This window comes from Penicillium waksmanii (genome assembly GCF_028829765.1).
Source record: "Penicillium waksmanii strain IBT 27052 chromosome Unknown utg000010l:1.0-3698451.0:1.0-3701458.0, whole genome shotgun sequence".
Lineage (NCBI taxonomy): Eukaryota > Fungi > Ascomycota > Eurotiomycetes > Eurotiales > Aspergillaceae > Penicillium > Penicillium waksmanii.
In genome coordinates, this window is record NW_026643256.1 from 674,148 (window position 1) to 686,089 (window position 11,942).

General features: G+C 49.4%; 6 protein-coding genes across 6 annotated transcripts; 3 read left to right on the top strand and 3 right to left on the bottom strand.

Moving 5' to 3' along the window:
* Positions 1 to 347: 347 nt before the first annotated feature.
* N7481_012209 (uncharacterized protein) lies at positions 348 to 2,902 on the bottom strand (the record flags this gene model as incomplete). Its single annotated transcript, XM_057271428.1, has 3 exons — positions 348 to 1,166; positions 1,219 to 2,777; positions 2,884 to 2,902. 3 exons carry the CDS (start codon positions 2,900 to 2,902, stop codon positions 348 to 350), a joined length of 2,397 nt encoding a protein of 798 aa, XP_057115616.1.
* Positions 2,903 to 3,554: 652 nt separating this feature from the next.
* On the top strand, positions 3,555 to 4,439 carry N7481_012210 (uncharacterized protein; the record flags this gene model as incomplete). The annotated part of the gene is made up of 1 exon (XM_057271429.1): positions 3,555 to 4,439. The coding sequence occupies one exon, from the start codon at positions 3,555 to 3,557 to the stop codon at positions 4,437 to 4,439; it is 885 nt and encodes a 294-aa protein (XP_057115617.1).
* A 103-nt stretch (positions 4,440 to 4,542) lies between these two features.
* Positions 4,543 to 5,787, bottom strand: trm10 (tRNA (guanine(9)-N(1))-methyltransferase; the record flags this gene model as incomplete). Its single annotated transcript, XM_057271430.1, has 1 exon — positions 4,543 to 5,787. One exon carries the CDS (start codon positions 5,785 to 5,787, stop codon positions 4,543 to 4,545), a length of 1,245 nt encoding a protein of 414 aa, XP_057115618.1.
* Positions 5,788 to 6,035: 248 nt separating this feature from the next.
* On the top strand, positions 6,036 to 6,750 carry N7481_012212 (putative NADH-ubiquinone oxidoreductase subunit GRIM-19; the record flags this gene model as incomplete). The annotated part of the gene is made up of 4 exons (XM_057271431.1): positions 6,036 to 6,056; positions 6,194 to 6,300; positions 6,441 to 6,593; positions 6,678 to 6,750. The coding sequence occupies 4 exons, from the start codon at positions 6,036 to 6,038 to the stop codon at positions 6,748 to 6,750; spliced, it is 354 nt and encodes a 117-aa protein (XP_057115619.1).
* A 436-nt stretch (positions 6,751 to 7,186) lies between these two features.
* On the bottom strand, positions 7,187 to 8,002 carry N7481_012213 (bZIP transcription factor; the record flags this gene model as incomplete). The annotated part of the gene is made up of 1 exon (XM_057271432.1): positions 7,187 to 8,002. The coding sequence occupies one exon, from the start codon at positions 8,000 to 8,002 to the stop codon at positions 7,187 to 7,189; it is 816 nt and encodes a 271-aa protein (XP_057115620.1).
* Positions 8,003 to 8,829: 827 nt separating this feature from the next.
* On the top strand, positions 8,830 to 10,948 carry N7481_012214 (fungal specific transcription factor domain-containing protein; the record flags this gene model as incomplete). The annotated part of the gene is made up of 5 exons (XM_057271433.1): positions 8,830 to 8,904; positions 8,962 to 9,178; positions 9,240 to 9,271; positions 9,330 to 10,587; positions 10,647 to 10,948. The coding sequence occupies 5 exons, from the start codon at positions 8,830 to 8,832 to the stop codon at positions 10,946 to 10,948; spliced, it is 1,884 nt and encodes a 627-aa protein (XP_057115621.1).
* Positions 10,949 to 11,942: the final 994 nt, after the last annotated feature.

Consider the following 11,942-nt stretch of genomic DNA (forward strand, 5'->3'; position numbering starts at 1 on the left):
ACTGTATTTAGATCTAAACGATTGTCATTTCTTCTAGGCTGTGCCTGGGCTACCTACTACCTACTACTAACTAGTAAAAAGGGAAAATCGAAGCCTGCATTTAATCCAAAAAAAACCGATGATTTCCAGCAGGATCAGCGAGAGAAAAGGCAGGTTGACGAAAGTCCGAACATCAGATCTCACAAGATATCGATAATGAAGGGACAAAAGCACAATAAACAGCAGGGGGTATGGGTAATGGTACAAAAAAATCAGGAATAAAGGAGTCGGAAAAAAAGTGAAGAGAAGAGCCACGAGCCAAGAGCGAATAAAATCCACCCAAAGAGAGATGGGGAGGATCGGTAAGTTTAGTATGGCGAATTGACGATGTCGTTTCCCAGGTAGCTGCTGAATCTGCCGCTGCGTCCACGAGCAGGTGTGATAGGACCGGCGATACTCTCGCGAGTAGGCTTCTGGAAGGTACGCTTGGCAACCATGTTAACCTCGTTGGGAAGGGCGACAATAACGTTCTTATCAGAGCCGAAGCGGAAGTTGTCCGCCATGACATCTTCGCCATAACGCTTGATTGTGTATGGGTCCTTGCGACCAGAAAGAATCTTCTTCAGGCCCCAGGTGATAATGAAGGGACCAGTTGCAGTGATAATAGATGTTTCCTCTGAGTCAACACCAGTGTTGAAGCGGGCAGGAGTGAATGCCAGGGGCTGCTTGGTCTCGTGCTGGAACTGCGCAACGTGGGCAGGCTGGAGACCCAGACGGCGAGGCTGAGGCTTCGAATCCTTGGCGAAGGACTTCTCGAATCCGAGCTTGCCCTCGTTTTTGCCGTCCTTCTGCAACGCGTCGATCAGAAGGAGATAAGTACGGCACGTGGCGAGCACCCAACGACCATCGGCCGATACATCGACACCGATGATCTTCTCTCCGAGAGCGGGAATATGAGTCTTGGCGTTGATACCCAGACGGTCGAACATGCGAATATCACCCTTATCAGAAGCGACAGCAAGATATCCCTTCTCAGTCGTGGCCATGGCAGAGAAATCGTTCTTACTAGCATACTGCTTCAGGTCGGTATCAACCAACTTGTTGCCGGAGACACGAGGATCGATGCGGTACAAAGCATTCCTAGAAGCACCAACAAACGGCTGGGCGGATGTCATTTGAGCGAATTTCTGTGGCACTGGTTAGCAGATAAAAAATATTTGGGAGGGGAATATCACTGACCGTCTCAGGGGCGAATGTCTCGACAGGAATGTCGTCATGAACTTTCCACTCATCGACGACCTTGCCATACTCAAGATCCATCTTGAACAGCGAGTTGGGATCATCGCCATTCTGGAGAATCATGTGACGATCCTCTGCATGAAGCATGACCTTCTTCGGGCTGAATAACTTGCCACCAGGGGTTTCCACTTTAGAGATAGTGGTCGAGAACTCCAGGTTGTTGTTGTCAGTGTGCTTGAAAACACCAATCTTGGAGCCGCGGACCACGAATGAGCGGTCGTTGTAACCGACTGCAAGCTGGGAGTTGACATTGCCATCCTGATCGCGAGTGACGACGTCATCTTCCTCCTCATCGCTATCGTAGTGCTCACTCCGTTGGCCGTCATCCTGGTAGGTTTCGTCCTCCTCCTCCTCCTCTTCCTCTTCTTCGGGTAGGGCATCGGCGTCTTCCATCGTGAGGTCCTGGAAAGCATCGAGCACATATTCTCGATCATTCTCTTTGACCTTGGTCCACTTCATTTCATTAAGCTGTTCCCAGAGAGCCTGCATAAGACCCTCCTGGAAGCGTTCCTCGGAAACCTGATCCTTGAAGCGCAGAAGCCACGAGTAAGCCGATCCATCCTCAGCGTAGTGGTTGAAGATAAAGGAAAGGTATTCGAAGTTGAAGACGGGATTGATGTCACCGACAACAGCTTGTCCCAGCCATTCCTTTTCGCTGCCAGTAATCTGAAGCCAGTATTGCCAGTTTCCGATCTCCGAGACAGTTGCCACGACCTCGGAATCCTGCAAAACAAAAGTTCCACTTGCGAAATCAAACATGTGAAGTTCGGCCCTCTCTTTTGTGAGAATCTCCTTGGACTCAGGCTGCGGTGCGGAGGGCGGTGCGGTAGTGGGGTCCTCATTGGGGGGGGCTGTCTTGGTTTGGCCCTTGGATTGGGCGTACTTGACATCTTGCGCCATAGCGGCAGCAGATTCGCCCGAGGTCAGAGGTGGCACTTGGGACTTGGAAGTCGGGGACGGGACAGGGCTTGCAGAGGGAATAGGGTGCTCCTCTTGGTGAGAAAACTCTTGAAGCTCGTCTTCGGTAGCCTTTTGGGCGGTGCGGCGGAATTTCCGTTCGTACTGACACTGTATGGCGGCGAGCTCAAAGGTGGCAAGTTTGTCGGCGGGGACCGAAGGGTCACAGATGAATTCAAAAAGGTCTCCCTCGTCACCACTCAGATCGTCCCATGCAAGGATCTTAATACCGCCCTCGCGAACTTCGGAGCGGAAGTGCAGAGACTGGTCGAGCAGGAAAATCTTCTCGTCTTTGTCCAGACCGTCCGCGGCTCCCTGCTCGTCCTCGTCGTCAGCAAGGTCCTCCTCGCCTTCTTCGTAAGCTCTCTGAATAACGAGTTGGTATTGAAATTCCTGGCCGGTTCGTCGGATCGTAGCAGCGGCGTCTTTGAAGATGAGCTCCGAATAGCCCTTGGGAGAGAGGGGTCGGACTAGATACAACTGGCCCTGGGGGATTTCGATGATAGCCTCTTTCGAAGTGTCACCGAAAAGGTATTTGCCCACTAAAATAAATTCAGAGTAAATATTAGCAAATTCCTATACGTGGTGGGGGGAGATATGGTGGTTGGTATGGAGGGGTTAGGCGGGGCATGGAGCGTGTTTGCTTACCGTTGCGGAGCATAAACATGGTTGCGAGGGGCAGCTAACCAGGTGACGGAGGGGATAAAGAGAAAGTAGGTGCGACTGGGACGGGGTATAGGGTTGTTATATGAGAGCAGGGGGAGATTGAAAGAGAAAAAGAAAAGAGACAAAGGAGGGTAGAGGAGTGAGCTCCAAAAGAGAAGGGTGGTTGCTTTCCTGGAGAGAGAAAGGGCAGGAAAGAAAAAAAGAAACCAAGACTAAGAGAGCATCACCAAAACAGAAAGTCGCCTCCGTCATCATCTGTGGCGTTGGTGCCACTGTGACTGGTGGCTGATAGCTGCCATGCTGACATAATCGTGGCTGGCGGAGTGGTCGAGGTGTCCGTAGCGAAAATTCACCTTGGTGTCCTTAGCAAGTTTCCGACTGATTCTCGAACCTCCGAACCCCCGATCACTACGATCACTACGCCCCGATCCGTCAATCTTGATTTTCCAGAAAAATACAATTTACATACTAGCTACTGGTTATTGGCCAGCTTTCCCGTACACATGAGGTGGGCTTTCCTGTAATCCGGATGGGACAATGGCGTCCCATAATCCTTCATCCCTAGCATCCGATCTATACGAAGTATCCACTAACATATAGATAGTGTGCCAGTTGTATTTCATCCACCCAATACCTTCTTGGGACGGTCCACTATGGCATCCAACGTCGCAAATGCCCAGCCTGATCCCAATGAGGCTCCAATTCTAGCAGCCAAAATCGCAGCCGATCCTCCATACTACCAAATCTATGATAGTCGTGAGGAGATGCTCAAGGCCGTCAAAGAACATGCGATTTCCAAAGGCTTCGTCATTGTAATTAAAAGATCAAGCCCGGAGAGGAACATCTATATTGGATGTGACCGGGGTGGTGTTTACAAAGATCGGATCCAGGCACCAGATGGACAAAAGCGCAGAAAGACCAACACGAGACAAACCGGATGCAACTTTCGATTATATGCAAAGAAATCCACTCTTCAAAGCTCCGATGGCAAATGGCATATCAAAGTGCTCAATGGTGAGCATAACCATGACCCGGAGCAGACTCTCCTCGAACATCCAGGCGCACGCGTCATCACGCCCGACCAGAAAAAAATGATCAACTTCCTAGTTTCGGAGAATATGCCGCCGCGCAAAATTATTGCCGCGCTCAAGCAGGGGTATCCTGATCTTTTGATCATTCCAAGAGATATCTACAATCTCAAGATGGCCTGGGCACGCGAAGAAAAGCTGAAACGTGAGGCTGAGTTGCCGGAGGCGCGTGCCAAGCGTCACAAGCTCGAGCAACTTGCCATTCAGCATCGTGAACAAAAAGAAGAGCTTGAGCGTGAACAAAAAGAACAGCGGGATAAGCTCGAGAAAGAGCAACAAGAGCAGCGTGACCAGGTAGAAAAGTCGAGTGACCTTGAACCACGCGGCCAGCTCGAACAGCGTGGGCAGTTTGAACAAAGCGAGCAGCTTGAGCAACTTCAACAGCTCCAACAACTTCAACAATTCGAACAACTTGAAGAATTGGCTAATCATGTGCGGGGAAGAGTATGAGAAAGAGTGTTTCAACCATCGAAAGGGTTGGGTACATGGTTTAATTCATGGATATTGATAATGGAGTGTTGAAGTACCTGGGCCTTCGATTTTTGTCCGGCGATCATGATTCGCGCTCGTCTTCTCCCTCTCCAGCTACATCGGCCATGATCTGCTCCATCAGTGTCACATCCATATCCTTTTGTTCGTCCTCCACGACTTCTTCCTCGGCACTGCCGTCTGCTTCGGCATCCCCATCTTTATTGTCTTGGTTACCAGCTTTCTCTTTCAGTTTCCCGCCCTTTCGCGGGGGCAAAACCTTCATGAATGCCTCGCCCCAGTCACCTAATTCAAGCCACTTCAACATTATGTCCACCACATGGTTTGTGGTGAGCACCGAGCGGTCTGTCATTTTGATGTATTCCGAGATGGGCAGCTTGGCGGTCTTGATACCCTTTTCCACGGCATTCTTGTAGCAGACTGCTTTGTACCGATTCTTATCCACCAGTCCACCAATAATATATGTACAATATGGCTTCAATTCCGTAAGAGTGTTCTCGCTATCACTGCTGAGATAGATGACCTCTCCGTCTTCTGATTTCGCGTCTGGATATTTGTCAAAAGGCCCGACAAGCCTGCCACCGCGCGGGGATGCCATATGTCCCTTGGCGATGTCTGCGGCTTGCACGAAATCCTCGGGTATGAATTGTATACCCTTCCAAAGCTTGTAGCTGGATAGTGTAGTGTCGAAGCGTTCTTTGAGTAGCTTGTCAAAGGTTGAGAAGATCAGGTTTCCGCGCCAGGGTGAGCGGCTATTATCAGAGTATATGCGGGTCAATTGCGATGACAAGGAGATGCGCTCCTTGGGATTCATCAGTTCGTCATAACCGCAGTCGACGACAATTGTAAAGGGCAGAAGCTTCGACCGTATAAACTTGGCTTTCGTTCCCTCCCACTGTTTCTTGAGAGCTAATACAGCCTCTGAGCCACCATTTGCCCGGGCCTCCTTTATCTCCTCGTACCGCCGCTCTTTCTTCTTTTGTGCGAGATCCTTGCGCTTCGCTTTGCGAATATCGCGTTCTTCCTCCCACTTTGCTTGGCGGCGGAGCTTCTTAAGTTGATTTTTTGACATTTTTGGTGCGTTTTCCTCGGCTCCTTCTGCTGAAGCTGTCTCGGTTGTTTCATTCACAGCATCTCCGGGGAGTTCCGAGCTTGCGAGGGTAGATTCGTTGGTGGTGTGCGCATCCATTTTCTCCGACTCATTGTTGGCGGGGACTGCGCCGGTCATGGCAGGACCGAGTTGTTGCTCTGTGGACTCGTCTGTATTGCCGATCTTGGCTAATTTCCGTGGCCGTTCGTCGTCGGACATTGTGTTGTGTAAAATATGCCTCAAAGAGTGCTCAGTTCGTTATTGGAAAACTGACAAGGCGAGCACCACGGTGGGCGGAGAGAGCTGTAGATGAAGCCCGCGAGGAAAAGCCCACCTTCCCGCGTTGGCCAATCAGCGTCCCTACAGCGCTCATTACTGTACAGCCACGTGACCTGCCATCACCAACTTCTCCCGGCGACTCGCGAGGAGTGAACCCCAGTGACCTCAAAAAGCCCACTACCGCCATTATGCCTCAGGATATGCCCCCAGTGGGGGGGCTACGCTCAGGTCCAATACAAGGTACGCTCTCAATGCCGAGGTCGAAGCCGTTCAGGCGCTCAAGCAAAGCCCATCCGCTACTCCCACAGCAACCCTTGTGCTAACGTTCTATCGCCTGATCTTCTAGCGCAATATCCCCACCCGCGGTTTCCAGCCATGGGTCTACATGGCCGGCATGCACCTGATCATGATCTGGGGTACTTACAAGTACATGCAGGGTACCCGCGAGCAACGGTACGTTTTGCGCGATGACGAGCTCTCCCTCCGCCCGAACGACCCGAAACCCTGTGCAATTGAGCATTGGACAATCACCCCGAGCGGCGGTACGCAATTGATAATTGGAGACTAATTCAATCACTTTTTGTCCGCTATAGGGAACTCGCCCGTGAGAAGATGTGGGCCCGCATGTACCTGACTCCTCTCCTCCAGGCTGAGGAGGACCGCGACCAAGTTCGTCGTCACTTCGCCAACCAGGCTCGCGAGGTGGAGCTCCTCGGCAGCGAGCAGAAGATCTACAACTCCGACCGGTACGTCTGCATCCATATAGTCTACCTTAACCAGGTCTTCATATGACCTACCCTTTGCCATTGCTAACTCCTCGGTCTGCACAGCTTCGTCCCTGCCACCATCACCTATACCCCGCCCATGACCGCGGCTAGCAAGGCCTGGTACCAATTCTGGTAATTGCCTTGACTACAGCTGTGGTTTGCATATCATTCAGCAACATGTTGGTGTATCTGGGTAACGCCGCTGCTTCGCGTGCAGTGAGCTGGAGTTGAACAAGACGGATCACGATGCGTTGTGCGAGAACGAAGGACTGTTCGAACAAGAAGGGGTGGAGAGAATATGCCCGATGAGATGAGATCGAGCAAAATACTGTAGATATTACATTACTGGAAGTGTTTTAGTTTGGACTTGCAATCAATTGATTTTTCAATACGTTCAATCATTATGTTCCAAGGTTTCCTTGCGCAGTTTGCCTGCCTTCACTCTTTTCCACGAAGACATCAGCCGCTCAGCCCTGCGCCCTTGAATTCCCCGGGCTCGCTCACGCCCAAAGTAGTGGTGTCATTTAAATATACATTATATCGTCGCCCTCCGCCCTCGGCCCGTCCATCCCTCATTTCTGGTCGATCATTTGTCTCAAGGCCATAAGTTCGCCCTCTGACTTTGCAGCTCGTAACCTCAACGCATCTCGTTCTCTCCTTATATCCTCCAATTGAGCCTCTAATTCCGATACCTGATCCAACTTCTTTTGACGGAGCTTGCGGGCAGCGAGCTTATTCTTCCGGCGCCTTTCTGCGATTTTCTCTTCGTCAGAGTCCTGAGAAGAAGGAGTATCACTTCCTACTGTCGTATGCCTTTGTGAGCGATCTTTTGTTGCCTTGGCTGTACTAGTAGTCTTCCGCGAGGTCTCAATGTGATCGGATGTGTATGTTTCGGGATGGGAAATAGGTGATGATGGCTGGTGGTAGACTGCATCTAGCGAACCAATTCCATTCCTTCTCGCAAGCTCTTTCTGGGTTGTCATGAATGAAACCCGATTATTTGATTCAATTGTAGGGATCAATGAATGGAGAGAGAAGTCGACATTGGCGAAGGTATTGAAAGAATCGGTCTCTTCCAGCAGCGGACTATTTGTGGAGGAGAATGTTGACTGGAAATCACATGTTGGTGTCGATGTATTGTTGTAAATCAAATTGTCGGGTATTATCTTGCCGTTTACCCAGGCTTGTGGGGATTCGAGCAATTCCCAGGGCTCTGGGATCTCTGGCGTGTTTGCCCAGCTGAGGATCGGAGTATCTGGGGAATGAGAGATTGGGTTGCCCATTGATGTAGCCCAATTGAAGTCGCCTTGTTCAAGTTGCTTTTTATGGCTTTGGAAAGCCTCGATTGGTCTTTGATCCAATGCAATTGCCAGTGTATGTGTCGTCATTAGTGACCGAGCTCAAGTCGGGTTGAAGTATAGATACTAGGTAGTACTGGTATCAGTGTTGGATATAGTTTCAAATTGGTAGTTGAGAAACAATTTGAATAAATTAGTGGATACATTTCTGGAGGCGCCAAGGGGTATATATAACAAGCCACATCTATGTCCGATGGAGAAATTGACTGCAAGGCCTGCTGGTTAGTCCTGTCCCCGGTGGTTCATCTGGAGATTTGCAGATGGCCGAGTGGGTCGTTCAGTCAAATCCGACGCTAGCGACTAAATATGTCCGGAGCTAGTCCCAAAGTGGTTTGGCGTGGCAAGCGGCCCTACGCGAACGCTCACCCCTCGAATCATCGATCTCCTCCCTACGTCCCACTCGGACTTATTCTGATTGTGAATACGCCATGGATTCCTCGGGCGGCCCTCCCGTCAAGAGGAGAAAGCCGAGGCCCGTTCTATCCTGCGTAGCCTGTCGCCAAAAGAAGTATGTCTGTCTGTGATCTATCGCAGTCCCGTAAGCCCAATTGATCGTGGATGAACTACTGGTTCTGACTAGCTGCATTAGGTTGAAATGTAATCGCGAACACCCTTGTGATAACTGTATCAAACACGATAGAATGTACATGTGCCACTATGCAGGTCCACAACGCATGGCCAAGAAACATTCTCAAGACATACAGCACCATCTACGAGAACTCGAGACTCAGATTGGCCAGCTATCTGCTACAAACTCCCAGCAACACAGACTAGCTCCAGCGGGGACTGTGCGAGTGCCTCAGCAAGCACCTCAGCCAAGTAGAGAGTTTTTGCCCGAGTCCACCTTTCCTGGCACTATGCAAGTCAATCAAGATGGACAAGATGGAACACGATATGTCGATCCGACTCACTGGCAAGCAGTCTTGCACCAGGTAGGCCGCTATACCATTCTATGATATCGTGCTGAACGCAACCTAATAAGAGTATAGATTGCAGAAGTTAAAGAATACCTCCAGTTGACTGAAGACACGTCCCCAGAGGAAGAAGAGGATGAACATCCCTGTCTTCCAGAAATATCCGGACCAATTCTTTTGTTTGGGAATGCAATCTCAACTTCAAAGGATGATCTGCTTGATGCACTGCCTGCGAGGGCTGTGGCTGATCGACTGGTATCCTCCTATCTGAACTCGAAAGAGGCTACCCTCGGTAGGTTTGATAATATTCCGCTATCTAATCTTGTTCCAAGCAAAAGCTGATCAACATCCAGTCATAACTCATATACCCACATTTACCAAAGAAGTTGGTCTTCCTATTCGTGTTTAAGATTTACCCTTGCCTAAATTCGGAGTCCCTTTAGTACGCGGAGTTCTGGAAGAACCCACAAGCGGCATCCATCAACTGGCTCGCATATATTTTTAGCATTCTCTGTGCGGGCACAGGGTTGCAACTTTTCTCTACGGCGGGACGAGTCGATGGTGACCTCTCAGAAACATTCGCCGAGTATCACCGAATTGCATCACAATGCCTGACCATGTCAAACTACACATCACCTGGACGATACAAAATGGAAGCGGTCATTATGAATGTTGCTATGGAGATCCTGAGAAGCACTGACAACCATGTTGGCCCCTCTGTTCTCCTCGGTTTGGCATCTCGATTGGCAATGCATAGTGGTTACCACAGAGATTCAAAACACTATCGTGAGATATCTGTTTTTGATGGCGAAATGCGCCGTCGCGTTTGGATGTCCTTTCGCCTTCTTGATCACTACATCTCCCTTCAAGCCGGACTCCCACCATCAACAACACAAGCCCAAACTGACACCGAAGAGCCTCGAAATCTACTTGATGAAGATCTAGACCCATCGATGACAACTCTCCCCCCATCTAGACCATCTACAGAGATAACACCGATGCTCTTTCCAGTCACGTTGAATCGAATGATGTTCATGGGCGCAGAAATCATGAGCAAGGTCTGCTCAGTGAGAGGAGTCCCCTACAAGGAAGTCTTACAGCTGGATGGTAAATTAAAAGAACTCTACGCAATGATCCCTCCCCCGCTGAGATACCGCACAATAAGTGAATCAATTGCAGACTCGCCTAATACGATTATGGATCGGTACAATATTGATTTGATCTATCAGAAGTGCCGATGTGATCTGCACCGCAGATATCTTGCCCAACATCGCATGGATCCTGCATTTGCATATTCCCGGAAGGAGTGCTTGGATGCTGCTAGAGCCGTGCTCCAGCACCAGTCAGACATATTTGAGTCTAGCTCCGTGTCCTCATTCTTTTTCTCACCAATTGTGGCCACACACTTTCGCTCCGCTGCGATGATCGTTTCTTTGGAGATATCATGCCAATCTCGATATGATTTGAAACAGAATTTGTCACCGAATGACAGACAGGCAATTATCAATGAGCGGCATCGTCTTTCCCTGGAGATTGAGAGGGCCTTCAATATTTGGAATCAACTGCGCCAACAATCCAAGGAAGCCTCGAAGATGGCTCAGGCGTTGAGTATCATGCTCAAAGTTACAAATACTCACCTGCAACATGGAGATACACCAGATCAAGTAGGCTTCCTCGGTTCAAACCCGGAATTCCAAGATGGTGAGTCTCTCGCATTGTCAAAGTTATTCCTTGAACCTCGACTAAAAACCCGCTTCTAGTCCCCCCAATCCCTCCGGCTCCTCCAGTGATACCCACGCCGCAGTCCCAAGAGTCTCAGCTATATGGCCAGAATGAATATAGTCCGTTAGACGTCGATCTAATGGACGCTAGTTTCTATTCAGGCCAAGACGAAGACCCTACTTCACAACCTCATAATGGGTTTTTCGCAGGTTCTTCGGGAATAGTGGACTTTTATGACCGATATTGGAATAATTTAATGCTGCTCGGGGATGAGCAACCCCTCATCGATATGCAGCAGGGTGAAAGTAACCAGGCTGGCCACGAGGAAACCTTTTTCTAGATATGGAGCCAACGGATCTACTCGACAAATCTGCGCCACATGTGCGCGGTGTACCTAACATGGGGTTATTTCCTCGTGTGAGCAATCTCACTCTCGACCAATCGCGTCCCAAGCTTCAACTTTCCGCGGAGTATCTTCTGAGAAACAAGGCGAAGATCGCGTTGTGAAGTATGATCTGATTTATTGATTGACTCAGGCTGTTCCTACGAAAGGGTCAAAATCAAAGATATACATAGAATAATTTGAAGCCATGCCTCATACTACTTGAATGTTCAAATCATTTCAAGGTTCACATATCCCTCGCAAAGGTCAAGCAATTTCTCCACCCGTCCTAAATTACCAAGCAACACATGGGCAGTTATTTACATTGATTATTTAGCCCTGGTTATTCTCAGAGGCAAGATAGGCATATAGGAAATATTTGAATTTGTCGTTTTTTGAGATCTCTTCTCACGCGCCAAGATCTTACACTTTCCCGTTCAGGCACACACATAAGCACCCTTACGGTTCGCAAGCCTCGCGCCCGGTATATAATCTTTTAATGGAAAGTACGGACTGCAGTGCCTGAAGACGGCAACTCCGAAGTCCGACTGAACGAACCAAGTATCATAATTTGCCCGGCGATTATTTCACAGGTGCCCCAGAAGAATAATACGACTACAGCCTGCGTATTCTCATCAGCCTTCGCCAGAATACGCCACTTGATGGATGGCCTGAGCGTCAACAAAGCAATATGCGATTGTGGCTTGCGTATTCTCTGAATCTGAATCCTGGGCTCACTTGCAGCTTGGGAAAATGTATTCGGAAATGATGGCTGATTCACAGCTTCGGTGTTCTTTATCCCCAGACTGTTTGGGCAGGTACACTTGCGGGTATAGAACCGAAACTCCGGGCTGCTTACCTTGAACCTGTTGTCTAAGACAAAATGGAGCCAGATCAAGAGTATTTAAAGAAAAAAAGATTCGGCCTTTTCCGTGCGTCTGGAATACAACGC